This window comes from Aspergillus nidulans, chromosome VII (genome assembly GCF_000011425.1).
Source record: "Aspergillus nidulans FGSC A4 chromosome VII".
Classification (NCBI taxonomy): Eukaryota; Fungi; Ascomycota; class Eurotiomycetes; order Eurotiales; family Aspergillaceae; genus Aspergillus; species Aspergillus nidulans.
This window is the reverse complement of record NC_066263.1, coordinates 2,820,143-2,846,898: the sequence shown is the minus strand read 5'-3', so window position 1 is coordinate 2,846,898 and position 26,756 is coordinate 2,820,143. Positions and strand designations below refer to the sequence as shown.

Here is a 26,756-nt window from a genome sequence, read left to right as displayed (position 1 = left end):
TTGCTCCGCGGCGGTGGCCAAGAATAATACCAGTCTCGTCGGTAAAGATCACGCGTTTCCAGTCTTCTAATGTCCAATGTTGGTGGGCAAGGCAGAATTCAAGACGCCTAAGATGAGCAGCTTCAGTCAGACCAGGCTTCCAGGAAGGTTTTGCAATAACAAAGCCATGAGAATGAAGGATATGAAGAACAGAAGAATAGGAGATACCAGCTTCATAAGCAAGAATTTCTGATGATTTCTCGCGCCCTGCTCGATCTGCAGTTACTGAAGTAATAACAGTATTCTGAGTAGCTTCAGTAATCTCAACAGGCCGGCCAGATCGCTTTCTATCCTCAACAAATTCAAGCTGCACGCGCAGGCTTACTTCCGGCCGGTAGCCACGATCTCTGCCTTTCTTTACGATGCTCTGGACCGTACGAGGAGAGAGATTCAAAGATTTTGAGATCTTCTCTGTACTAAATCCGATAGCTGATAAAGTAAGAACTTGGACACGGAGTTCTACTGGATGAAAGCCGCCGCGAGGTATCATGAAGCTGGTGTTGAGGAAGGAGAGCAACTGTGGCAGGATAAGTTGAATTAGTATAAAAAGTGTGCTAAGCGTGCTAAAACACTAAATTGATCAGTCAAATAGAATATATGAGCAGTGTGAATAGCTTCAAGAGGCTGCAGGCAGCTGAAACAATGAAGAAGCAATATATGTCAAAATATTGATGTATGTATGGTAGTGGGGTTGCCATAGAAATTGTTATGTAGGGCGTAACAGTATTACATGGCGTGACACTAGCGTCGCGCAAAAACTTTTGGTGCACGCCTCCGTATTGAAGCTGCCCAGACTGTCGAGTCTGCCCCACCGGAGTTCCCGAAACGTTGGTGAAGGGCTGACTAATCTGTACGGTATCACTGTAATGGTCTCTGTCTGCCAGGCTCAACCAAGCTCGGGAGCTGCTCAGACTCGAGCGGTTGTGTCTCCGTTGCACTAGATATCGAGTCACATTGTAGCTGTCGGAAATAAGTTCGAATCCTTAACATCACATTCGGGACGTTGCTTCAGTTGTGCTGGCCCTGGCGCACTGTCGTTACAGTACGGTTTTGTAACGCTCGATCCGAGGCCGATGCTACCGAAGAGGTCCGCAACGTCGCACGCACAAGCTCATCAGCTCACCATCCAACGGTGAGAAATTGATTTGCAAAAAGGAAACCACATAAATAAAAATCCAAAGTGTGCCATAACGGATTGTCACTAATGGAGTTCACCGAAGTCTGTATACGTGAGTTGAAAGCTTCGAACATTCAGCCTTGACGTCGTGGGATAGACCTCGGCGAACCCACCGCAGCGGATATCGCGCTGTCCCACGTTTCGAGTTATCGATAGGCGGCAGTGCGCCACCTTTTTTTGCTTCAATCTACTTTTGCTAGTCTAGAATAGTAAGCCTTGCTTGACAGAGCAAAAAAAAAAATCTGAATCATACTTAAGCTGGGAAAGTTATCTATAAAATACATATTTAATGAATCAGCGGCATCCTTGTACCTGGAGAGGAATGCAGCCGTGGCCGTCGACGGTTGGTATGATGTACTCGGTATGTAAGTGGTCGAGCAGCTCGGTCAATCTGGTAGGTAGAGATCCCCGTGTCACCGGGATCATCGAATAGTGATACTCGTTAGACAGCTAAGCAGTACTATAATCAAATCTCTGAGCTTGGAAAGCACTCGTAAGTAGCACCGAGCTATACCTCCTCCTGCAGCCCCTACAGAGTATTCCCGTTCAGTCCCGCGCCCTCCACCTCTTGGTCTCTCCCCTCCCACCCGGTCGCCTCCATCAATTTTCATTACTCCAGTTCTTTTCCCTCCAATCAATGTGCTGCTAATCACTTATCCATTTTCTTCGCCTTGCCGCTAGCCTGTTCGCAGTCTAGCTTCCCACCTGCTCAGAGGAGCTTCTTACCTTCCCCCTCCCCTGCCAGAGCCTGACCTGTTCTTCTTTGCCCTTTCGATGCACTATTCTGCTCCTAGCTCTCTTCCTTATTAGAGCTTGTTACCCCTTTGGAGCTGCAGCTTGAGCTCGCTGGTCTTTCTTCAGTTATCGTTCTGCCGGCTTGCTGCTTTATTTATCGTTATCCGTCCGTCGTCGTCTAGAGCTACCCCTCCCATTGACGCTTTGTTCGGTAGTTCGTTGTTGCATGCGACTAGTTCGGCTCTTTATCTGCATCTGCATTTTCCGGAGCATGTGTCGCGACATCAGATTCCGTCAGCTTGAATCGACTCCTATCTGAATCGCCTTTCCCAGCTTTCTGTCTGCCGGTATCCTCGCACGCCAACCCCGCCAATAAGACGGACTCATGCAGACCATGCCGCCCCGATCGACCTTGACGAGCTCGTTCTCCGTCAGCGATACCAATAATGAGGTGGTCTGTCCTTTGAAGAACAATGATGGCTCGAATTGTCGCAAAAGATGCTTGGGGGTGAGTGCTCTACTTCCGCCACAAACTTCTCCCTTCGAAGCTCTGCCCGTTATCGATTGTGCTCATCAATCGCCACGAGCTTCAGAAATGGGTGTTGGAGATGCTCAAGCATCGATCTAAGCAAGTATCTGACTTGAGACTAACATGATACTCCCTCGCTAGGAGAAACGTTATCGCTCGATGCAGGAGCATATCCGGCGAGCTCATCCGAACCATTACATCCCGAAGCTCCCAGCGACGGAAGAGAGCTTTATTCTGATGGTTACCACCCCTCCGGAACAGCGTGCCAATCTTACGCCGCCTCAGACCGCCAGAAGGCGCAATGGTCAGTATCCACGAGATAACGTAATGGCTGAAGCTGATTGTTATAGTTGACCGGGATTTGTACGCTGGATCCAACTCCCCTGCAACCCCGCGCGGTATCGACGAAGCCCATCCTGCTGCGGCTACTGCTGCGGTTGCACTGGCTCAACTGCATCATAATCATTTGACTCCAAGTTGGGACACGGACGTGGTGGGTGCATACATATTCAGTACAGATAAGATGATTAATGAGACGCAGGAGATTCACTCCGATAACGACATCGACAGAGCGCCGATGCGATCGTCGATTGAGCTGCCTTCTCTCCGTGATCACTTCAAACGGGACTCGTTGCCTCCATTTTCGTCCCCTCAACCTAGATCGCTCCTACCCTCGATTCTCAACCACTCTCCTCCCGGTCGCTCTTCGACCCTTCCGCCGATCCAGCGGACGAACAAGCTTCCCCGACCTCGCAAAGGATCGATAACCGGGGCGCGGAAAGCCAAGCATGAACGGTCGAGGTCGAAAGAGTTTGGTAGGCGCCCGAGCATAGGCGATAGGAAGGCTCTATCAGCAGAACCGCAAACCGCTGCCTGGGCGCAGGGCAAGCGTTGGGAGGATCTCATTGAGGCGGCCACATCAGCAACCGAGGTTGATGACGACAGACAGTCAGAGGTGGGCGAGCTCATCAGTCCTGATTTCACCAAGTTTTATCTAACCTATGTAGTTGGGGCGTTCACCAACCATTCCACCAACCATTCCGAATATCGCTTCGATCACATCGGCACCATCAATCAAAAGCCGATCATCCATGCCGCCTGCCTTCCAATCCCCTGGGCTACCCCCACCTGCATCGCATCGCCCGTTCCCACCCACATCATATGCAGCGTCGCCCTTGCACAAATCTTTGACCCCGCCGCCTTATGAATTCTCCCGCAACCGTGACGCCGACCTAGAACCTTTCCCCTCCATTGAATCGTCTTTGGACTCAGCATCGACAACATCTGGAAAGCACTTTTACTCCAACCACTTGAACCCCGCCAGAAATCCAGATTCGAGTCCAGTGTTAAACTTATTTCCATCTTCCGCAGCCCAGCGACAACACCACCGCTTCTCTAATCCCACCCCGGCGTCTTTCCGTAGCAGGGAGATACAGATCTTCTGCGCCAGCTGCAAGCAGGCATGGCCTCTCAATGAATGCTATGCCTGTACTGAATGTATCTGCGGGGTATGCCGCGATTGCGTCGGAAGTTTCATGAGCAGTCCGCCTGCGACGTTCAAGAACGTGACATCCAGCCCTGGGAGCGCAATGTCACACGGCCCGACAAGCTATCCGAGTCCGAACCCACGTGGTTGCCCACGCTGCCACACCGTGGGAGGGAAGTGGAAAGCATTCCAACTGGACATCAAATGAGTCACGCATCACACATTCACCCTTAAGAAGGGCGCTTATGCTTTATGGACTTAACGAATTACGGCAGAGGGTTACGGTACTGAAAAATTATGTTTCCACGGCATCACTCAGCAGGCCGAAGGCATCGACATTGCGAACATGACAACGGAAGGGCTGGCCCAACCAACCAGCGGTCTCGAGAACGGTATGATTGACTGTAAAAAAGCTGGACTTTGGATTTGTAGGCGTACATGTTGGTTTTTATGATTTAACAATATACATGCACCATGGTGGTATTTGTCACATTTCGTGTTATTTTGCTTGCTGATATCCTTGTTGACCGCGCAAGACTTGCCGCATTTTGGTTGATTTGACAGTGCCTTGAAAAGATGTGATTCTGAGAAGACTTGCATTTATTGAGTGATATATATATATATATATATCATTGTTCTTACCGCACACCCATATCAGTCGACATTCCATTGACATTGACATTGCCATTGACTATCATTCGTTCCAGATAATGCTGCTCAAACCTTCTAGATTGTTTGGCTCCCCAGGCTCGCCAACCAACAACTCGGCGACAACCTCACCAAGTGCTCCCGTTTCAGGATCCCTCTCCACAATCGTCACTGTCGAAGAAAGCTGATTCCCTACAGCCACCAAGTCACCAGCCTTGTTGATCGCAAACGTCCTCGGCAGCACACCACCCGACGTGCTGATCTCCTCAAACTCAACTTTTCCATCCTGGCGGAGACTCAGCCTTGCAAGGGAGTCATCCCCGCCAAATGCAGAGTCCAGGCGCACAGAGACATAGAGGTCATCTTCGACTAGCCTGATTTCTGACAGTGATGCACCGTCGGGCAGATCCGAGGGATAGGGGATCTCGGTATCAATCTGCTCAAAGGAAAGACACCCGCTCTTCGGGTACGAGACCGCAAAGGCTTCAACTTCGCCGTTCAACTCGCCGGTCACGTAGAGCACGGTTTCCGGTCCAGGAGCGCGTCCTCTAATCCGAAGCTCCGAGTCTGAGGCAGTCCGGAAGACCCCATGTCGAGGACCACCTCCCAGCGTGTAGTTCAGACTAGGGCAAGCATTCAACTCCCCGTTAGATTTGTCGATTGCGAACACGCGGATTAGGTCTGCGCCGAGATCCGGAACCAGCACGAAGGAGCCCGTGGGATCAAGGAAGGTCTGGTGCGGATGTGGCGCCTCCTGGCGATCGGGGACCTCGCCGGGCGTGTCGAGCTCGAATTCAAAGACCTGTAGCGGGTCGGCATCGTTTTCCAATGGGAGGGCGTAAGTTGAGACCGCAGCGCCAGAGCTTTCACTTCCATATTAGCAACCGTTTCAGTTTAAAGATTGCCCGACTTTCATTACCGTAGAATGAAAGAAGAAGAAAAAAAAGCAAAGAACAACGGAAGAACTCACTAATGCGCAATGGCAAGATATTTCTCCCCACCGTCACCCTCGTAAACAATATTATGCACTCCACTTCCCGGCGCAGTCCCCGTCACAGCTTCCTCGCTCAAACTTCCATCCTCGCCGACATTGACCGTAGTCAACGACCCGTTAACCGTTCCGCCGGCGTTGCGCCAGCCATATTCGTCGGAACAGTAGAGTGTTTTTGTGGAGGCATCGAGCGTGATCCAAGACGGATACCTGCCGCAGGTCTTGAGCGACGAGGCCTCAGCTAGGCTGTACGTGTTGTTGGACTGTTTGAGGGTCAGAGTATAAATAGAGGAGGTGCTGTAGTGCGTTGCGTAGAGGGTGCTGCTGGTCGATTTGGCGAGTGCGGAGGATAGCGTCAACCCAAAGGTGAGCGTGCGGAGAAAGGAGATCATGGTGTTGACTATCTACAATTCTCAATATGAACGGAATTGAAGAAGATAGGTACGATTGGTCCTGAAATCGAAGAGGGAAGAGCAAGGAGGAGCAAAATAAATACTGTGCCGATGACTGCCGCATTGGTCAAGGAGGCTACACGTCAAACAATGCACTGCGCGATGCAATCGAGCGCGGCCAAAGCACCAGCAAGGGCGGGCAGGTAGGATTTCAATTGCTATGACAGAGACGGGGACATTGTCGATGCAGCCATTGTGGGGAATTCTGCATATTAGCCGGAAGTGATCGATTGGGCGTACAGTGTTTCTTCTGTGATGGCTCCAAGAGTTGTATGTTCTCGGAGCTTCCCCGATAGGTATAAGGTGGGGGATAAATACTCTACAAGATACAGGGGTTTTGATGAAGGACTGGGATCGTCCTGAAACAGTTTTGGTGTTTCGAATCTTCGAAGAAATAGCAGTAGCAATTCTACCCAAGGACCCGTACTTTTTCCACTCTCTAGAGTCGTCTTCCTCAGCCGCCTAGAGGTATGTGAACTGTTTGTGGCACAAGAATCCCGTGACTTTATATATCTTGTGATGGACAATCGAACTCGTCAATATGCCAACCATCATCATCATCAGTCATGAATTAAGCTATACTATTCTATAAGCGACCAAGCAATTATTTCTTCTCCTGTTCCAGAAAAAAAGACACCACAGCCTCTGCTGCAACCCTCGAATCATCATCATCATCATCCTCCGCAACGCCCTCGACCCTCCCCCTTCCAATCAACGCCAGATACCTCTCCACATCGGCCTTGTCCCAACCACTCCTCCTGCCAAACTCGACACAAGTCTCCGAGTTCACAAAAACATCAAACTCAAAGTGTCCCTGGTACGTCAAGACGCGTCCTGGGTAATATAGACCCTGCACCGGACACAACTCCGTCGATCCCACATTTATCCAGGGGTCAGGCAGCTCATCAACGCCAGGGAGAAGCGCCACCCAGTCGCTATGGATCATCTGCAGACGCATCTCATCTGCCACGGGCAGATGCGCCGACAGGACAGGGAAGGCCGCCGTGAACTTGGGAGTTAGTTTAATGGATGCCAATCCCATTTCTGACCCGCGCGGATTTCGCTCGACGGTTACACTCGGTGGTTGCGGCGGGGATTTGTTAGGAGCTTGAGCGGACAGCAGCGCCTGCCCGATAATCTGATGTCCGAAACAGGACCCGAACATCCTGACATGCGGATACGAATCGAATACCGTCTGTACAAATCCCTGCAGCGGGACAATCCAAGGATACTTTGCGGCTTCGTATGCTGCGGCTGCTGCGCCGGTGATGAGGATTCCGTCTATGGGGAGGGCGAGCGGATTGGTACTCGCCGTCTCTCCGTTCACCCCATTCTCTGATTCCCGCGGCGAGGTCCGAAGACTCTGGAATGGCGGGAGTGACCCCCCGACTACATCGAAGGCTGTAGTGTGGATGGAAGATGCGGGGACGCCGAGTCGCGATGCGGCGGCTTGCAGGAGGGTCCGGAACTGCGAGCTGTAGAGGCCGCGGGCGGCATAGACGGCTGGTACGGGGACGTCGATATCGAGGATGGCGATGTGTAGCATCCTGGGCTGTTCGCTGTGACTTAAGAGGTTGAGAATCTTCTTTCTCTCTTCTTTTTCTTTTTTACATTTTGCTACGGTGGGGTGCGCGGGGATGGGATCGGATCGGATTTCCTTATAAGGAAGTTGATTACGAGGGTGAAGCCAAAAGTCTATACGGGATGTTGTATACAGAACGACGAAGCAGGGGCAGAAGAGCCGTAAAGACGGATTCGAGATGGCGAGATGGCAGTCGAATTGTTGACGCTATGGGAGGCCACTGTATAGCTAGCCGGGACACCGGAGTTTACAGTACGGAGTATACTCAGGACCCCACCTTCAGGGACAACCCAATCCAGACTCTCGTATTTCTTTTTGTGCACAGTGCTAGTTGTTCTGGAGAAGGTAATTGTGCTGTGCGTCAACTGATAATAATAACGGCGACATACGTGTGGTTGACAGTGCCTGGCATTAAACCTGGGGAAAGTATGCCGTGGGCCCGTCCTCTCCTTAATCAGGCACGGTACAACACACGCACTCTCATCCACCGCACTCGAGACAAACTCGACAGAATGCTAGAATGCGACCGTCATTCTCATGATCTTCATCAAGAATCAGCTGTCGCACGTCAACCTTCCCGATCTGCCCTCAAGTTTGAGTGCTCATTGCTCCAGATGACGCCATCAGCACGGCCAATCACGCCGTTTCTGCTCCTATCAGCATCGCATCTCAACTAGGAGAAGCACGCAATGTCCTCCACTGTTTGCACAACTGCTGCTCTCTCGCCATGTCTTCAGTATATTCTACGTGCGCTCTACCGGCCGAGTCGCTTCATCCGAAGCTGAGAACGTCTATAAATATCATATCAATGCCCCAGGGTCGGTCGAAAAAGAAAACGAGCCAGCAAAGTCACCCTTGAATACCCTCAACACAGCCAAAATGGCCACTCTCACTCAGACCTCCGCCCCCGCCCCCGCTCCAGCTCAGATCATCCACTCCAATGCCCCTCGCGACATCTTCCCCGACGGCCTGAAGACAACGGGCCAGCACCCGCCGATCTACGAGGAGCTGCACCCCTTCGAGGACTTCCCCAAGTCCATCGAGGGCCGCACGCTCTGGAAGGCAGAGGACTACAAGGATGCGCCTGAGAAATGGACACACCGATTTTCGGCGGAGGAGGTTGAAGAACTCGGTGCCACTGCTGATGCATTCTTGGCCTCCGGGACTCCTCTGACTGGGATCTCAAAGGTACGGCCCTAACACATTCCCAGCAGGTCCAAGACAGAGATTAATAGAAATAGAGCAATTTCCCCCTTCCCAAACTCTCCGCCCTCCTCTACGAACTCCGCGACGACCTCCTAAACGGCAAGGGCTTTATCCTATTTAAAGGCTTCCCTGTACAAGAATGGGGCAACCACAAGTCCGCCGTTGCGTACATGGGTCTTGGCACCTACCTAGGCTACTTCGTCTCACAGAACAGCCGCGGCCACGTTCTGGGTCACGTCAAGGATCTCGGCGAGGACCCAACGCAGATTGACTCTGTTCGCATCTACCGGACGAACGCTCGGTATGTTCTCAACGTCCCGGTTTGTGGAGTATGTGATATTCTAATCATGTGTGCATGCAGGCAATACTTCCACGCCGATGACAGCGACATCGTCGGTCTTCTATGCATTGCGCGCGCTCTGGAGGGCGGCGAGTCAGACATTGTTTCCACGCACCACGTCTACAACACCCTTGCCGCTGAGCGACCCGACGTGTTGAAGACACTGATTGAGCCAATCTGGTACTTCGACCGCAAGGGCGAGACATCCAAGGGCCAGGAGGAGTATATTCGCACAAGCGTGATCTACCTCGAGCGCGGTGATAACCCCCGCGTCTACACCAAGTATGCCTATATCCCTTCTAGATCTGCAGCTCACATGCTAATCGTGACGGTAACAGATGGGACCCCTACTACGTCCGCTCATTAACGCGCTTCAGCGATGCAGGCCTCATCCCACCTCTCTCCGACAGACAGATCGAAGCCCTCGAGGTCCTCGAGCAGACCTGCCAGCGACTGTCCCTACATATGATCCTCGAAGTCGGAGACATCCAGTTCGTGAGCAACTCGCATGTGCTGCACGCGCGGACCGCATACAAGGACTATGCCCCGCCTGCGCCCAGGCGACACCTCATGCGTCTATGGCTGTCAACGCCGGAGAGTGAGGGCGGTTGGCGGCTGCCGTTCTGGGATAGTAACGAAAAGAAGAGGGGAGGCGTGCAGGTTGACGATACGCCGCCGGTGGCGCTGTTGGATGCTGAGTAGACTCCTCAGTTTGAGAAAAAGAGTTTTTGTTACGGCGGCTGGTTGTATTTTAGCGATCTATGAATTAATTTAGAACCTTGGTTATGGTTATGGTCTGGGTAGGTGTCATGATTCATAAATACATGAGGTCGATCATGGTCAGAGAACTACCGCACAATCTTGTAATTGCCCCCGCTGACAATCTCAATCTTGCCCTTTGATACCATACCCGCCAAAAACTCCCTCAGCTCCTCATTACTAAAGGGGAACCCACCAGGCACCGCAATCTTCAACATCATAACGATCCTCTGCAGCGGCATCGCGCCCTGGTTTGTCAACATACCCACGATAAACTGCCAATAAAGATTCATCTTCTCCATGGCTGCCGCTTCGGCTGACTCCTTTGCGACGGCAGCATTGGCCGCTGCGACGGCGCTCTCGTCGATTTCTGCTGCTGTATGGGACGACGTAGAATCGACAGCTGCGTACTCAGTGTCGTTGTTGTTGTCGTTTTTGGTTGCTGGGAGGGATTCGAGAACACAGAATGTATCCCGCTGCCCCGGGACCTCAGTCAGAATACGGCGGCTTACCCAAAACAGGCACGCGCTGCGGACAAGCGCAGCTGACATGTCAAGCTGTGCCGAGAGCTCGGGGATTGTCTTTGAGACGGATTCGCTCTCGGCCGTGCCGGAATTGAATGCGTAGATGACTGTTGCTTGCCAGGTGGAGACTTCCTCGACAAACACTCGGTCCTCGAGGTCAAGTTCGACGGTGACTTGACCGAACCCATTGAGCCACGTGAGCTTGCGCGACTGCTTGAGGGATTCGAAACCCTCGGCGTAGCGCTGCTGGAGCTCGGTGATTTCAGACGGGACCTTGAATTGGTGGCCCTTGAGCTCAGGCCAGAAGAAGTGCGAGAGGATCTTTGCATGAAGTTCGGGAGTTTCTTGGTCTTGCGAATTCGTCATGCCCTGGTCGTTACGGACGACGGTGTCAACACGTCTGGAGTCAAAGATATCGCGCAGCATGACCTCGCATGCTTGCAGGGCATTGTCGCCGAACCGGAGCTTGAGGAGTTCCAGAACGGACATTTCCTGCTCAAATTCTGCGCGTTTCTGGAGGAGCCGGTCTGCGAGCATGTCGCGTAACTCGCGGACAAACGTCTCCTTAGAGTCGAAGATACTGATGAGACTGCCGATGACATCGGAGCTCTTAGACTTGCGGTAGTCGGGTGCCGCGTCAATTGGGTCCGGCACCCAGTTCAGGTCGTCAAAGTCTAGCTCCCCGGTATCATTCCGCAGAGAGTTCTGGTGTGCCTTGTTCAGCTCAGCTGCCAGTTCCACTAGCGTTTCGGCGTTGGATGAACCCCGACCATCCGCGTCAGCCGGATCTGCTAGTAAGCCGCCAACGATTGCATTGACGGTGTCGTCGCGGTCCCGGAGATACCTGCGAATTGGCCGCGCAATCCGATCGAGGAGGACGCCTTTTGGATCCAGGAGGTTGAATGCACGTATTATAGAAATATAAACCTGCAGAATCTCCACAGTCGAAGCACCAGGATGCAACAGCCGCCGATTCAGCGCTGCCACAAACGCCTGGGTAAGATGGTGGCGCGCTGCAGGGTGCCTGGCGAACTGCCGCAGATCCTCGATTGCTCCACTACTTGCAGGCCATTCAACGATCACATCAAATAGCTCCCCTACTCGAAGCGCTCCAAGCCGAGCAATGCCAATTTCTTGCCATTTGTCCAGATCACTTTCTCGGATAGCGGGCTCTGGTACATTGATAATAGGGAGGACTTGAATGGCAAGTTGTGCATACACGTCTGTTATCCATTGCCGCAAATGGAACGACACAACGGATGGACCTTCCCAGTGACCAGTATAGGCAACCCGGATGAATTCCGTCATCATTGTGTCCATGACACCAGCAAAGGCTTCCTGAGCCTTCTCACCCCCTATCCCAACAAGCTGTAGGTTTTTGAGCAGCGACAACAGGCGCTCTCGGGCCGTAGTAACCTGAACATCCTCGAACTCCGTCATCATCTGTGATCGGAACTCAACCGACGGTGCGGCCCGCCAATCCTGATATGACATGGAATACTGCCTATCAACTTCCATATCGTCCACACTAGCATCTTCGTTGATATCTGCTCTCTCTTTCAGGCTGCTAATCCCGAGTATCACAAGCGTATGTTTGGTCAGGGTCCGTGTAATCAAATCTGAGAGTGAAGGGCCCGGAATGGCGTATCTGATCATCAAGTGGAATGAGCGTTCAAACTTCATAAAACACTTCTCTTGCGCCCTTCGCTCTAGGACAGGAAGCATGTATTGAACCAGCGGAGTGAAGTAAATCCGGCGCATCAACAGAAGACATCTCACGAGGAACCCCTCCAACAAGCTATTTCGATCGAAGGAAGTCGATATAGACTGAAATACGTCGGGAAACTTCTCTCTCAAGAGACCGTCTGGGTGCGAGGCGGAGCTCACAATGGACAGATCTTCCTTGAAATTCTGCAAAAAATGCCGACGAATCTCGAGTTCGTACCAGTCGAAAATGCTATTCGACGCGTCCTCATGCTCTGACTCCTTTGTAGAAAGCCTTATTAAATAGGTCAGGGCATCCCTGGTTTCCTTTGAAGGCTTCTTGTCCCGATTCCACAGTTTCAAATAGTCCTCTTCGTCAGACGCTATATGTAGCAGTAGGTCTTCAAAGTTCCTATCGGGAATTGACAAAAATGTCGTTGCTGGGCGCCATGCTCGATTTCGTGTCCCTTTGTCCGAGCTTGATCCTCTCTGTATTGACTTGGCTGTCGGTGCGAGTCCGGATATGAAGTCAATTGGAGATGCGGGGGCGAATACGGACGCGAAGATGTGGCTGCGAGCCGCGCAGATCGATGAATCTGGGGCCATTTCAAGACTCATTAGCCGGACGGCATTCTTCGAGGCCCGATCGTCCAGTTCAGGATTGGATGTTGCGGCTTTCAGACAATTCAAGTAAAATTATAAACAAATCGCGGTCCGCTGGGGAGCTACGACTGATGAGTCAGCTTCTTTATCGATAAGATAAGAGCTTCTTGAGCCTGAGGCTGCATTATCCTCCGCCATGTCCAGTTGCGAAAGCTAGCTACAGAGGAGATCTGAGAGTCAAGCAATCAAGACGTAGGTTCACTTCGTAAATAGCACAGGCATCGGCATCTATGGGGTATCTCTCCGCTATAAGAATGCCCTCGAGAATATGCACAGGTAGCATGCTGTTCATGCCCAGACGTATTGCGGCCGACCCGTCTCAAGCAGCATATAACAAAAACAGAACCATAGTTCTCCTCCAGTCCATCTGCCAAGTCGCTCTCACTTTGCACTCTTGTCATCCACCTTTTCCCATTCACTATCAGTACTTGCGTACCCGGAACTGTCGCCGCTCAGACTAAGGCGCTTTCGAACTTCGCTCGAGCCATCAGGAACCTGAAGTGAAGTCGACGCAGTGGCTGATTGTGGGGCTGATTCAGACGGCTGCCCCGTATTCAGGCTCATTACATGTTCTGTCTCTGTGTCACTATCCGCACCCTCTGTTGTCCCACGCGTCTTTGCATCACTCTCTGTAAACTTGGCCGTCTCGGCCGTCTTCTCTGATGATATTTCCTGCCGAGCCGACTGACCTTGGCTTTGCTTCAACTCCTGAGCAAACCAGTTGATCGAATACCAGAGCGCGCCCGAGAGGATCGATAGGATAACAAAATGAATGCTGTATGTGGCTAGAAGGAGAACGAAGAGGAGAGTTTGCAAGGCGGCAAAGGTGGTGTTGGTAGCAAGGAGGAGAGTTGGGGTCGGGCCTGCAGTGAATATGCTCGACCACAGCTCCTCCACAAAGGATGCCATGGCTAATCTCGATGCGCGGTAAGCGTTGGTAGATGGTAGATGTTGGAGAGGGGGCGTGCGGAGAAGACGTTCCTGGCACAGCTGACCGAGTTAGCTGGGGTATGACGCAACAAATCTCATAGTGAAATAGAGTAGAGTCTACTCAATAGCACAGACCTTCAGACGAACGCTCCCATGGAGTCTGAAAGACCAGAATTGAAAGGTGGAGCCGAGCTAAGCAGCGGGTTGACCGGCGAAAGTTTGCTGCCTGAGAAAAAAGGTATCAACCGGGCTGGAGAGGAAGGATGAGAGCCAGGTGAAGTCTAGCACGTTTAGCAGGCGCTCGAGTATATACTCTGAAGATACTCTTTGAAGACGCTCACAAGATGATGAGACCAGGAACTCACCAGGCCGGATCACGACACCAACGAGGGGCAGGTGCCCGGTTATGTAAGGTTGTTATTGTCGGGCAGGTCAGGACGCTAACCCGTTCGGTCTCAGGCATCAATTTACCCGTCTATAAGGCTTGGTTATAGTCTAAGAACACTAGTCCAATGATCTAATGTACGACTTAAACCTCATATAACAGTCTTATGACAATGTAACACGACGATCGATGAACGCCCGGCCGCATAACCTACTATCTACGTTCCATCCAAATACAGTTACTGAACATACTCAAGGTTTCACCATTGTGAACAAGGCCGAGATCGGAGGAAAAAGGAATAAGAGATGACTACCACAGAAACTCAGGAGCAACTGACTTCATTCTGAAACTGGGTTAATTAGGTTCGTACCTATATTTCCTCTATTTCACATAAATGGTGCCAAGGCTATGCCGGCACCTGTCTGCTTCCATCAGAAACGACATCGTAATATATATCATGGGCATGGAGTCAAGTACATTGCCAAGCAGGGAGGCCAAGCATAAGAGGGAGAAAAACTGGCTTAAAACTCCGTAGAGGTGGCTAAAAAGGAATGCCGCCGTTGTCGAGATGAAATCCAGTCTGTCCACCAAGCATCCCGTGCCTACTCTATCAACCTGATCTCTCCATCTTTGTCCAAGATCTGTTGGAACACCCTCTTATTACACTGCCGCCTACCTACTTGAGACGCACCTTGGATCTGATTTGCGTGTACCCACAAGACAAATTCCTGTCTTTATTCTTTTAAGAGCATTGTCCCTTGGGCAATCTTACCAATATTCGTCTTATCCTGTTCAACCTAAGCAACGCAGGACTTATCCTTCATTCGTACGCCATTCTGCATTGAAAGCTACACAGCTCTGGCTCCTTGTCACCGGGAACTAATTGGAAGTCAAGATGGTGCTCTCGAAGTATGATTTCGTCTTCTGCAAGGCACACTTTTCTGACACTATAGAGTCTGCAGGAAGCTCGTGACACCACAAAAGGTCGTCAAATGATCCACGCTAATCCTGCTTTGACCCCTTTACACCTATAAGCTCAAATCGGGGCAATTCTATTTAAGATTGGAACCCTTCTGCCCGCGCTAGCTGTGTCTTCTAGTGGCCTCTAAACCTCGGATGCATTCTTTGGCTCAAGGCCACTCTGAGAGTGTGTTGCTGCGTCTATGCAAGGGGGTCATACGTTATTTGTCTGAAGAGCACTGCCTGCGTTACAATCAATAACTCGTTTGAAAGGGGGTTTCAGTACTCTCACTACTACGAGGCGCAGCCTCTGTCAAGCCCAGGCGGTTTCCTTCCTAGAGACCATTTCGCACCACGAGTCCTCACCCAACTCGTCGGTGATGATGTTCTTGGGCCATATACGATCTCATCCATGGAAACGAAGGAACTATGGCTGCTACGTCAATTCATCAACTTTCCCTATCCTTTTAAACCCATGAAGTCGATGATACCGTACCCAGTGACTGGATGAATCGTTGCTCATCTTCTACAAAACTATGTTCGTCGTTCGACTCCTGTTAAACTAGACAGGGCTTAAGGAACAAGTGTTGAATTTTTGAGAAACATACTGACCGAAAAGAACAAGGTTACATATGAAGAAAACTCCACATATCACGCAGTTACTTACATAGTCTGATGCCCTATAAAGACTAGCGCTCAAATGCGGACAGCACCCATCAAGATTGTCAGCCAGACCCAAACCATCTTCCTCCCTCCAAGGAGCTCCCTTAGGCGCAACATGACAACGCTGCAAAGGACTTCACTCTATAGGGATATGCCACTTGGAGGATACTCAGTTCTCGACCGGAACATCCTTCTGAACGTGGACCAGCTTATTAGTACGTAGTGGTCTTGTATGCGCTGCTGAATCGAATGCCTGCTTACTGCAAGAGGATAATCTGAGGGCATGGTAATCAACGTCAAATGCTTACCGTCTGGTTCACTGGCTCGCCTAACTACGAATGGTGATCATATCTTCTATCAATTCGTCTACGAGCTATATGAACAAGGCAAGTCTAGAGAGATAGCAAGCCACCAAAGTGAGAAGAGCACGAAAGTTATATCGTCAAGTGAGGTGCAGCTGGACTCTCTAGACGCTTAACATGGTGGGGTCTGATGAGCGGACTATGAATTCCGTCTTGAAACACACTGTCCGTCTTGCCGAATTATCCATGGTGATTGAGCTGCCCTAGGTGCTCCTCGCGAGCTTTCAGCCAGCTGTTTGCGCTCTAGGGAGGAGCAAATGTACCAGTCAACAGCCATTTGAAAGTCTCCTTGTCCCATCCTGAGATAGATGAACCAAACAATGTCATGTACTGCCTTATAATCACGTCCCTTGGTCCCAGTGACCTGAGAGAACCTTCCAATGCGGTCATCAGTGTCCTGCTGTCTGCGGCGAGCAATGCTCGTCCGCAAAGTACTGCTAGCTATCTGCTAAAAAAAAGGCCGTCGAGTACACAAAGGTCGGCTTTGAATATCTCCACTCAAACATTCTTTAAAAGTATACTACGAAATGTTCACACAAACTGCGTAATCTTTTTATCCCTTCACAGGATTAGTAGACGGCTATCTGCCCCTCCTCACTCGACCCATGCCATCCTAGGCGGCCATAAAGCGACGAAAGACTCTTGGCTCCTCCACTGCACAAACTAGCAAAGAACACCTTCGTGGGCGGGAGACAGCTAACAATGAATACAAGCCACATCTCGCTCCTGCAAGATTAAAAGTCAGTCCACGTTAGCTGAACACGCATAAATCATGAATAATGTTGAACTCACTGATTCCACACAATAACATTGCCCATTTGGTCTTTTCACATTATATATCTCGCGGTCAGTCCTTTATCCCACTCGATATGGAGATAGTTAGCTATGAAGGAAAGAAGACACATACGGGTCGCGTCAGTAAAGGTCGTCAAGTTGCTCAGTCGGATGGTTTTGACGATTGTACAGGCGCCCGCACTGAACAGCGACAGAACATATTTGTTAGCATCAAAATCAACAGCCTCAAGAGATGATTTTTGTTTCGGAGAGCCACGGCAAGAATAGAATATTTGTTTGACTTACACTACCCCGCTACCCATCAGGAGGCACAATCCGATACGAGTTGGGATCGAAATTGCACGGATTCTAGCGAAGAGAACAACCGGGAAGAGGGCCAACGCAAAGTCGCAGAGGGCAGACCAGGCTATATATGAAGTACTGGTTAGTTCCTGGTCTTAGTTCTGACAGTTACCATTGCGCAGTAGCAGGACTAGCCGTTTGGCAGAGCACGACTGGAGGTTATACTTACCTCCCTGCACATATCCGAAAATCTGGATGCGTTCCCTTCCCGGACACTCTCCAGGAAGAGATTCAGCCCAGAGCCTCTGAACAGGATCACACTGCACAATAGCCAGAGCGGCCGCAATACAATTGACGATGAAATTGCTCCCTGCTAGCGTCCACAGAAATATCGTGCGAAAGAGCGTATGATAACCCTGGATCTGCTGGAGGAAGGCAACAATGGTAAGTTTTCCGAGCCCAATGGCAATTAGAGCGAAGAATTGGTTGAGCCACCCGAACAGGAGCGCATAACGGTTTTCGGTCATGTTTAAGACTGGCCCGGGGACGCCTAGGCCTGCTTGTGCGGCGAGTGTGAGCATTACCATGCTGGCGGCGCCGAGGATCTGAGCGAGTTAGCATTGGACCAGGACCAGGATATATTGGTAGTAAAAAAGAGGAGAAGAATCATACGAAGGTGAGGATCGCCAGCGGCAGGTCAGCAGCGACTCTTTTTACAATGCAGAGGGCTGTGTGACATCTAGCTGCTAAGAGGAATATGGCTATGACGAACTCAACCCAAGTGACGATGAAATAAGTCTCGTCAAAGCCTGTATGCCCAGAATCGTTCATTTGGGAACATCACACTGGCTTTGAGAGGATCTGGCAACCCGGTCAGGCGGGCGAGAGGGTCATCTAGCTACAAGATGAATCAAAGGTTGGAAGGGGAGATTCCATGCCGCGGGCGATGCACTGAACATGCCTGGTGCACTCTCAATAGGATGGCATTGTAAGCATTGATAAGTCACTTGAAAGAAAGCACGGCAGAACTTCGAAACGAAATTTGAAGCTGTAGGTCTGCGTCTGGATACAGTCATGTGACAGTTTGGCATGCCGTCACCGTGACGATTTTAGTCAGCATTCCTGACGCTTTGAATCTGAGGTAAACAAAGCTCTAGGTTGGTATATAATCCTGGGGAGGAACTTACTGTTTGCCTATGCTCTAGGGCTGCTGCATATTGGGCGTTCCCAGTCTGTCTAGTCGATGAAGCATAAGCATGCATCAAGCAACCAACAATGTCCATTATCCTCTTCGTAGGCAGCCAATGCTCAAGTTCAATATGCAATAAAGACTGCTTTTAGATGTATTTCGCCAAATCTAGCTTGCTTTCGCGGCTCAGAGCGCTCGTATCGATCTGGTCGGGTCATTACAAGGTGTCAATTATCAAGTAGATGCTCGCCACCTCGGGCAAGCTGAGAAGCTCCAGTCAGCTGAACGGCTCTAAGAAACCAAGATGATCTTAGGTGATAAAGGCTGTTGTGGCACGCTGAAATGTTCCAAGTCTTATTGCGTAAAGCTTCCCTGTCGAAGGTGTTTTGTCTAAGCAGTATGTCCAAGGATCAGACATCAGATGATAATTCCGATTTGTAGCAGTCTCGCAAGAGGACGAGAGTACATTTTCAACGGCATTACCTCTCATAGACTACTATGAGACCAGAAAAAGTGTTGACGCTTGGGCAACGCACATACTAGTGTGTTGTCGACGCCGCGCAACGATAGGGCTTGGTTGGGTGCAGAGCTTCGCTGTGCCAGATTTGGTTGTCCTGCACTGCTCTATGGGACTCCATGGATGGCCTGCGATAAATTAGACTTTGTAGATAATGCATCAAGTAAACAATCTCGACACACTCAGTGCTTCTCTTATGCCGTGGCAGGCTCGGTCCGAGGGACAACTCAATTTCATTATCTCTATGCCTGCGGTTCCAGAGAAAGCGGCAGATCCTGCAGATCCTTAAGAAATGACGCTCTTGACAGACTCCATTAGCTGTTCAAGTCAAGCCACTGGTGCTGCTGCCATTTCCCAACTCAGGGGTGACATATACCCTCATAATGAGGCTATGGAGAAGGGAAAGCAGCGTTGCGTAAATGCAAGGCTCAGGGTTTCAGGTTGATTGGTGATGAACACTCCTGCTTACGTTGACATCTGCTCTCACCAGAACCTTCTATTGGGTATCTCTGTCATTTGGACCGGGCATCCCTGTAAAGTCCCCGTTAAAGGCAACGTCGGTGGATGATTCGAATCTTTCACTTTCGTAGATTTCGAACGGGCCTTTCTTCGAGCACCGCCCCCCCAAACTAGGCAGATCAACAATCAGCAATTATCAACTAGGACAAAGTCAGCAAGACATGTTTCACTTTGGATTGAAAAACGTCAAACTTGCTGTCGAAGTCTTACCAGTCTAGCGGAGCGGTCCCGAAACTGAACTGGACGGAGTCTCTGGCTTTCAGGATCGTCCTTGAATGGCCGATGCCTCACCGCTTCTAGGAAGCAGCTCAATTCCTACCCTCGGGCCGGACCGCTAAAGGACAGTGTGGAACACTTTACGAGCTGTCGAGTTGAGGTCGAAGCGCACGAGGCTCTGGGTGACACAAGTGCCGACGAGGCTTGTACCTCAGGGTCTGATATCCACATGCTATCTACCGGCAGTTACCGAACTATCCAGCAGGCATGGGCACAGCCGCGACGGAAGAACTCATGGCAGTGATTCCTTTCGCGCCCTAAGATTCAAGGCCCACGAACGCCCCAAAACCGATCGGCATGGGCCCGCGTAAGGATCAAAAAGCGGTTTAGGTCGACCCAAGTTCCAAGCTGGGTGCGTGTTTCTAACCGAGCTAGCACTTTTGATAGTCGAGAATCGAGATCCGAGGTTGGACCAGATGCTATCCGAAACGCCAAGTTAACGGTTTTTTCACAGGAGCATTGTTTCGGTTCACTGTCCTTGGATCACAGCTGTTATTCACATACGGGTTGGAAATCTGACATTATTGGCTTAGCCATGAGCTGAACCGGGGCGCGGGCGATCTTGGAGTGATTTGGCACCTGCGGGTGCCAAAGGAACAAGGTAGATTATACGAGCAAGCCGCTAACAGTTCTAGAGATGTGGTGGGGAAGTCTCAGACGAGCCATGGCAATTCCGAGGCGGGCTTTGGAGTTTCGAGTTCCGACTGCCCACCCAGTCAGCAGTCATAATCTAGAACGATGGTGTGATGACTACTTCGTGGGTACTGCACTATTCAAATCTCGTCTAGCGCTGGCGAGAAGACACGAGAGAACCAATTCGACAGCGTCAGCCAGCATGACTGTCAGACAGTTACGGGTCAGACTGCGACTACTGTCCAATAAAGGCCAGAGTTAGATCATGCCCTTGATTGAGGTCAGGCACCGCCTTAATCTCGAATTGCTAATCTGACCCATGACGTTGAGAGAACAGGTTGGCCCGAACTCAAGTCACCCCAGCCTTCCACCGACTTCCACCGATTTTCCTCTACGGGGAGTTGCGATCTCAGTGGCCTTCTGGAAAAGACAGACCCCACGCAAGGCCCTTTGTTAGTGAAATGTGGGCCGTGGACCAGCTGGCTTTGGATGCTTGGAAACCAATGCCGCTGCTAGATGAGGTAGGAGACCCAGGGATGGAGCCGGATGACCAAGCCCCGAAGCGCCAGCGACCCGCCATTTTGTTATGGAGGACGCACCTATCATGGAATCGCCCGTCAGCCACCAACTCTACTTCGTACACATGCGGTCTTTTGTGGTGATTGTTGGTTGTGTTTTCTGCTCTCGTGAAAGCGGAAGTAGAGAATATGGCTCAGGTTGTATGACCACGAGTGCCGGTTCACAAACAATGGGGAAACGGGGTTGCAATAAACACGTGCAAAAAATACACTTATCACAATAATGGAGATGTATTATTCCGCCCTGCTATACGCCGTATTGTCTAAAACGTCCTCTTTGAGTGGACTTGTTCTCTAGTCTCCAGTAAGTTTCGCAGACGTTAGTTAAAGGGAGTTGGTTGTCTCGAAAATGTCCTTGTCGGTTGTCAAACAATTGGATCGTCCGTTCGTTTTCGTTATTAGTACTGGCGTGCTAGGTTTGAGAAATGTCTATATGGTCAGGTGCAAGTTAATCAAAGAGCTCATGGCAAACCCGGTCCATTCGCCATAAGGATAGTACTTTATTGCGACTCCACATCACAAGCCATTCAGGCGAACGTGGTTGTTAGATGATGCCGATGTGTTGGCCTTTTTTTTTTTATTATTATTATTAAAATGCCTTGTCGCTTGGAAGCAGTCTTGGCTGTTACCCAGAGCCATGAACCCAGCGTGGCCGAGACTATCAGTTCGAGTGCTGACTTTGTTATTCTCTCAACTAAAATAGGATCTAGGCTGCTATTTAGTAGGCTTGCCTTGAGTAAATGGGGTACCAGAGCCAGGTTTGGTCGGAATGCCCTACGGAAATAGTTTTCAGTCGTAACTGCAGGCTCAGCCAGTATAATGGAGGTAAGTCCCGTGATTTTTGATTCTCCATAATACGTCGGTGGCCTTGGGCAATTGTTAGGCTTGGGACGAAGACAGGGTGAATGAAGATGGTAAGGCAACGAATCTGCGTTGGCCCAGATAGCCAGGACCACCTTGGCTACCCAGTGTCCACCTAGGGCTTCCGGGGTTTGGGGTCAAGCAGAAGGCCGCCAGGCCCAGCAGGATCGATTAAAGTGCCACAGCACGTGGAACCCAAGCAGATCGTCGAATCCTGGCCCGCGTGGTCGGAGACACAAGCGAATCAAGATGAGTCAATTCAGAATCAGGAGTCAATAGGACTCACGAAGCTACCAAAGCGGCTGAATCCCCTTCGTTGATGGCGGCGAGACGCTCTAAAAAGTCGTTCCTTGTCATCGCCAATAAATTCGATGATCAAATACGCGCGCCTTCTGGCGACATTCGTGTATGTTATGTCCAGTATTTGTCGTAATTGAAATAACAGTATTGGATCAATCAGATTGATCCGAAAGCGAGGATGGACCACGGTCATAGGTCCGTTCGGAAACGCAGCGCCGAGAAACGGCCCCCATCATTAGCCCACTGACCTATGGAGTATAGACTGGCGAAGCCGCGGCCGCCATAAGACTGGGGGCGGTTGGGCGGCTTCTCCAGTGGAGAAGAGTATGAGACCCAAAAAAATAATCAATCAAGGCACTAATCGGGTCCAGACAAAAGAGCCGATAAGCTCGATTAGTGGGCCACGTAACGAATTTCCAGTGATATCTCCAGTTGTCTACGACGTGCTAGTCACCTGTCACTGTCAGCACAAGAAACCCGTACAACACTTGCCGTCAGTCAATCTAATTGACTTTCATTGACTTCGTTTCATTAAGTGGTTATCCATAGTGCCTTGTAGGTAGAACTCTTGTCAAGAATGGAGTTAGTTAGTATCGCAATGAATCCTGAGCCAGAATTCGAGTGGAAGCTTCATGGAGATGGACTCTTCAAGTCCTATTCGTCCAGTCATTGATTCTAGTTGATCTTTACCCTAGCGATCCAAGTCATTCGCCTAGTCCTGAACTCCGGTAAGTTGTCGCCCTTTGGATATTCAGCCCACGCTGGAAATTGAAAAGGGGTGAAAACTAAGTGTGTGTGGAAGAACCTCGTCTGACAGCCTCCGCCCCGGCGCTTCCACGAGAAATCCCTGGCCAATATGCTGGCGTTGAAACATGCGAACCGGCCATGTGATATCGTATTCGTGCACGAGAGATATTTTAAACCTCAAAACTCAAGGCGTTCAAGCTGTCAGAAAAGCTTTTAGGCGGGGTGCATCACTATGATGAGGCCTGTGCATTATTTGACTCTTGGGGAACTCTCCAGAAAGCTGTCGGCTTTTTCTGTTTGGTTACCGTCTCGCTTCGCGTCACGAGCGAAAAAGGAGAAATGATAACCAAAGCGGCTGCCGAGTCAGCGTTAAACTAGCCAGTGTGGCTGGCTAGCGCTAAGTTTGGGGGCCAAACGCCGCAGCCAAAAGTTCTGATGCGGCCTGCAGCTAGGGGAAAACCAAAGCCAGTTTTATGACTGCCAGGCGACAAGTGTCGGCGCCTTACGACTCTTCCCACCAGTATCCCAGGCACTTACCAGCAGTGGAGAGCCAGTCCAATCACCTCAGCCAAGTTTCAGCCAACCGATTCCTTGTTCCGAGCACAGGTCTCGTTAATTCAACTGTCGGGTTGCTTATCGCCATGTGGCCAGATCGCGCACCGCATTTTCCGTCACACGGCGATCTTGTACAACTCCGCGAGCCCCGTTGTAATCAGGCATCATCAGTCAGGCGCTTTGCATATGTGGTAGACCTCGGGAAGCTCTTTCCTTTCACAAACAGAGGACTGACATGGTTAGTCCACTTGCCAAGCCTTGCATAGAGTAGGAAAACTAGAGAAAGACATGGAGCAAACCAAGGGAGAGGAAGTGGGAGTACCTTTAGAGCTAAAAGCAAAAAGCAAAATAAAAAGTAAAAAAGCAAACGAAAAAAAAGAAAAAAGAAAAAAGAAAAAAGGAAGAACAGCATCGGTAAACGGCTATCGGTGTACGGCGGAGAGAACATGGAAGGAAAAGGGTTAGATCCAGCGACCAGTGGGTCTAGATACTTGTTCTGGGGCTGAAAAGACATAGTGAGATCATGTTCTTCGTAGGAAATTTCGTCTGTTCCATGATATAGGCACTGGGCCGGGGATTCGGGGAGCTCTAAAAGCCTAGCAGGGGAGCTCACTTCCCCGGGTCTCCCAAGCTCTAGGGATCAGATTCATAGCCTTGTCCCCGTTTGCTGGATTTTTAGCGTTGTTTCTTCCGTGCCATTATCCCGCCGGTGGAGTTCGAATCTAGAAGGAAATGGTTGACGGCGGACGGGGGCGCCAGGCCCGTAGATTAGCCTGTACCGTCTGACAAGACAAAAATCTTCATTCATGTGGTGCTCGCAGGCCGCAAAGCTGCCAATAATCGTATGTTAAGCTATTTTCGGTTCATCTTTGTATCGGCGCTCGTAAGGTCAGGAAAGGCATCAACCGTCGAGAAAACGCCCGCCGTCGTTTCGCAAGGTCTCTTGGCCAGTCAGATCATTAATCTTGGGAATAAAATCTCGTGAGATCGGGAATCATGAACAGATGAAACAGACTCACCGGGGCCACTAATTTAAAGATGTTAGGACTTGGAGCTGGGGTTATGAAGAAGAGGAGGGGACATTGTCCTTGAGATCAACGGTTGAATTGAAGCACAAAGAACGACGCCTAACCAAAGAATCGACCATGTTAAGAATGAATACAAAATACGAGTAAACGGCGGGGCCAAGACTGTAATTTCACAAGCCCAAAGGGTTATTATTATAATTAGCTGGAAGCCCAGAACATAAGGATCACTAGGAAGAGAACTCAGGATAAGCTGAACTGCCCACGATAATACTCCTAATAGACCAAGTCGGGCCGAAGCCGGCTCACGCTTATTAGTTTCTTGTTCATCCTTTATTTTCCCAGTTCGTTATTCTCGTTCAGTGGGACTTTTAAAAACTCTCTTTTCCAACCAGTCTGGGGATGGCTCCAAGTTACTGCGTCTAGAGTCTCGAACGTTGTCCTGCTCTTGCTCCCTCATACAGCTCAGCCAGGTTGCGAGCGCTGGATAAATTATGTAGGTCTAAATCTCCTGTCTCAGTAATGTCTCACCACTTCCCCTTGTCGACGATTGTGCTTGTGCTTGTTTTAGCTGGGTTTGTTTGTGTGCTGCAGCTCTGGTTTGTATACTTGAACCTGTCTCATGCTTTCATCTCGCCTTTTCTGCATCTGACTGTCTGTCAATTCTTCTGCCAATGTTGTTATTCGCTCTCGTGTGTCAGGTCACGGAACCCATCTATTAGTCCGCATACCCCTCCTAAATACGAAGGGCTCTACGAAGTAGACGCCCATCGTCGTGTCCGGCGACTGACCAGCTCTACACCAGTGAAACGACTCAGAAACGCCATATTGTTATTGCATTGGTCTTTGTGTCTTTGAGACGATAGGGCTTCGCTATTCGAATCTCATTTCGGGCTTCAGAAACAGCACAGCCTCAAGTATCTCGCTCATTGGCGCCTCTCAGCACATTGGGCCGAACTCGGTGATAAGCAGTTCAATCACCAAGTCTGTCCGACTCCCTCGCTTCTTCGAAACCGAACTCTGATTACACGATCTATCACCGCGGTCGTGCTTCTTGTGTTTGCTGCGAGAACAAGTAGCCTTTACGCAAAAATCACAGGTATATCTTGTTCTAGTAGCCACCGAGCACAGAACGCTGAGGCTTTGGAGACAAATCACACACCAACTCAGAAAATTAGAGGGCAGAAAAAATTCCCCGGCACCTTCTTCAGTATGGCACATAACTCGTCTAGTATGATTGACTGCAGGCTCTCTGTCACTCGTTGTGCCAGTTCGAACTAAAACTAACCTGGGACAGACTACAGCTGGCAACACCGATCACCACAGCCTCTTCACCCAACTACAATGGCTATGGAACAACAAAGTTTTCCACAGTCTCATGGCCTGCCTTCGCATCCAGGATACCCTGCAGGTATCGGGTACCCTCCGCACCATCCGTCCGCATCCGGCTACTACCAACCCGGACCACCTTCATCCCAATATCTCTATTCGCAGCATTCAGGTGTATCACAAAACCGCCATCATCCTAGAAGGTATTTCCTGACAATGGCTCACCTGAGTGATCTCGTGAGTAAGTGACTAACGAGCAATTTGACAAGCGCCTCTATACCATACTCGCTGAGCAATACTAGCGCAATTCCCACCAGCTCTCCACAAATGCAAGAACATCTGTTTACATCATCGTGAGTCCCAATCAGCAGAGATTACTGGGAACGTATAACTAATATCCAGAGTTAGTCCGCCATCATATATGATCAATCAGTCGGAATATTATCTCGCCCAAGGCTCTTCAATATCGTAGGTGCCTTTTCCATATCTAACCTTCTACAACGGCACTAACGTTATAAAGCGCCAGCTCAAATACCGGATCGTTGGCCACTAGCCCTCAACCACAACCTCTTGTGTCCCCAGGAACAGTTTACTCGTCACCCGATTCTGCGCCCCTTCCAACAAACCCACCGCCATATCGAGTTTTACAGAGTCCAAAGAAGCCAAGGTGTTTTGATCACGGATGTAATGGCCGCGAGTTCTCAACCTTCAGCAATCTTCTGCGTCACCAAAGAGAGAAGTCAGGCGTTGTGGCGAAAGCAGAGTGTCCAAGCTGTGGCGCTGTCTTCACGCGTACTACTGCAAGAAATATCCACGTTGCTCAGGGTAAATGCAAGGCGTCCGGAAGAGATACATCCAGTCGTTAGAACGCGATGAGTCAAGCTGGAAACCAGAAAAGAATATTATCACTAGAGGGCACCCACTACGAATCATGTGCCCTATACAGACGAACAACCGCTCCAATCTCATTACCCTCAGTTTATAGGACCAGTCTTCCGCGGACCGCTACCTTTAT

At 50.3% G+C, this 26,756-nt stretch overlaps 8 protein-coding genes across 8 annotated transcripts, besides 1 other annotated feature; 3 read left to right on the top strand and 5 right to left on the bottom strand.

Annotated features, from left to right (window-relative positions):
- Positions 1-26,756: part of a sequence feature (contig 1.32 1..435990(1)) that runs on past both edges of the window.
- Positions 2,346-4,174, top strand: rfeD (putative transcription factor RfeD; the record flags this gene model as incomplete). Its single annotated transcript, XM_050612963.1, has 4 exons — positions 2,346-2,459; positions 2,622-2,784; positions 2,831-3,435; positions 3,488-4,174. 4 exons carry the CDS (start codon positions 2,346-2,348, stop codon positions 4,172-4,174), a joined length of 1,569 nt encoding a protein of 522 aa, XP_050468812.1.
- On the bottom strand, positions 4,661-5,997 carry ANIA_02112 (lactonase family protein; the record flags this gene model as incomplete). The annotated part of the gene is made up of 2 exons (XM_654624.2): positions 4,661-5,477; positions 5,585-5,997. The coding sequence occupies 2 exons, from the start codon at positions 5,995-5,997 to the stop codon at positions 4,661-4,663; spliced, it is 1,230 nt and encodes a 409-aa protein (XP_659716.2).
- On the bottom strand, positions 6,662-7,832 carry ANIA_02111 (type 1 glutamine amidotransferase; the record flags this gene model as incomplete). Its single annotated transcript, XM_654623.2, has 1 exon — positions 6,662-7,832. Exon 1 carries the CDS (start codon positions 7,601-7,603, stop codon positions 6,662-6,664), a length of 942 nt encoding a protein of 313 aa, XP_659715.1. The 5' UTR covers positions 7,604-7,832.
- Positions 8,519-9,887, top strand: ANIA_02110 (TauD/TfdA family dioxygenase; the record flags this gene model as incomplete). Its single annotated transcript, XM_654622.1, has 4 exons — positions 8,519-8,827; positions 8,881-9,146; positions 9,207-9,467; positions 9,524-9,887. The coding sequence occupies 4 exons, from the start codon at positions 8,519-8,521 to the stop codon at positions 9,885-9,887; spliced, it is 1,200 nt and encodes a 399-aa protein (XP_659714.1).
- Positions 10,034-12,790, bottom strand: ANIA_10258 (anaphase promoting complex subunit 2; the record flags this gene model as incomplete). Its single annotated transcript, XM_654621.2, has 1 exon — positions 10,034-12,790. One exon carries the CDS (start codon positions 12,788-12,790, stop codon positions 10,034-10,036), a length of 2,757 nt encoding a protein of 918 aa, XP_659713.2.
- Positions 13,051-14,129, bottom strand: ANIA_10261 (V-type ATPase assembly factor PKR1). The gene is made up of 2 exons (XM_050612962.1): positions 13,901-14,129; positions 13,051-13,816 (listed from the first exon to the last, which is right to left on the bottom strand). The coding sequence occupies exon 2, from the start codon at positions 13,742-13,744 to the stop codon at positions 13,217-13,219; it is 528 nt and encodes a 175-aa protein (XP_050468811.1). The 5' UTR covers positions 13,745-13,816; positions 13,901-14,129; the 3' UTR covers positions 13,051-13,216.
- ANIA_02108 (uncharacterized protein) lies at positions 16,675-18,199 on the bottom strand. The gene is made up of 6 exons (XM_654620.2): positions 17,885-18,199; positions 17,442-17,817; positions 17,216-17,336; positions 17,043-17,110; positions 16,928-16,958; positions 16,675-16,861 (listed from the first exon to the last, which is right to left on the bottom strand). Exons 1-6 carry the CDS (start codon positions 18,041-18,043, stop codon positions 16,705-16,707), a joined length of 912 nt encoding a protein of 303 aa, XP_659712.2. The 5' UTR covers positions 18,044-18,199; the 3' UTR covers positions 16,675-16,704.
- Positions 18,488-18,696, top strand: ANIA_11326 (uncharacterized protein; the record flags this gene model as incomplete). Its single annotated transcript, XM_050612961.1, has 2 exons — positions 18,488-18,505; positions 18,574-18,696. 2 exons carry the CDS (start codon positions 18,488-18,490, stop codon positions 18,694-18,696), a joined length of 141 nt encoding a protein of 46 aa, XP_050468810.1.

Bases quoted from the DNA above. Each gene is read 5' to 3' on its own strand.
- ANIA_10261 (XM_050612962.1), bottom strand. From the start codon at position 13,744: ATGGCATCCTTTGTGGAGGAGCTGTGGTCGAGCATATTCACTGCAGGC.
- ANIA_02108 (XM_654620.2), bottom strand. From the start codon at position 18,043: ATGAACGATTCTGGGCATACAGGCTTTGACGAGACTTATTTCATCGTC. The intron at 17,818-17,884 runs GTATGATTCTTC...TAACTCGCTCAG, and splicing joins CGCTGGCGATCCTCACCTTC to ATCCTCGGCGCCGCCAGCAT. The intron at 16,959-17,042 runs GTATGTGTCTTC...TAATGTGAAAAG, and splicing joins GACCTTTACTGACGCGACCC to ACCAAATGGGCAATGTTATT.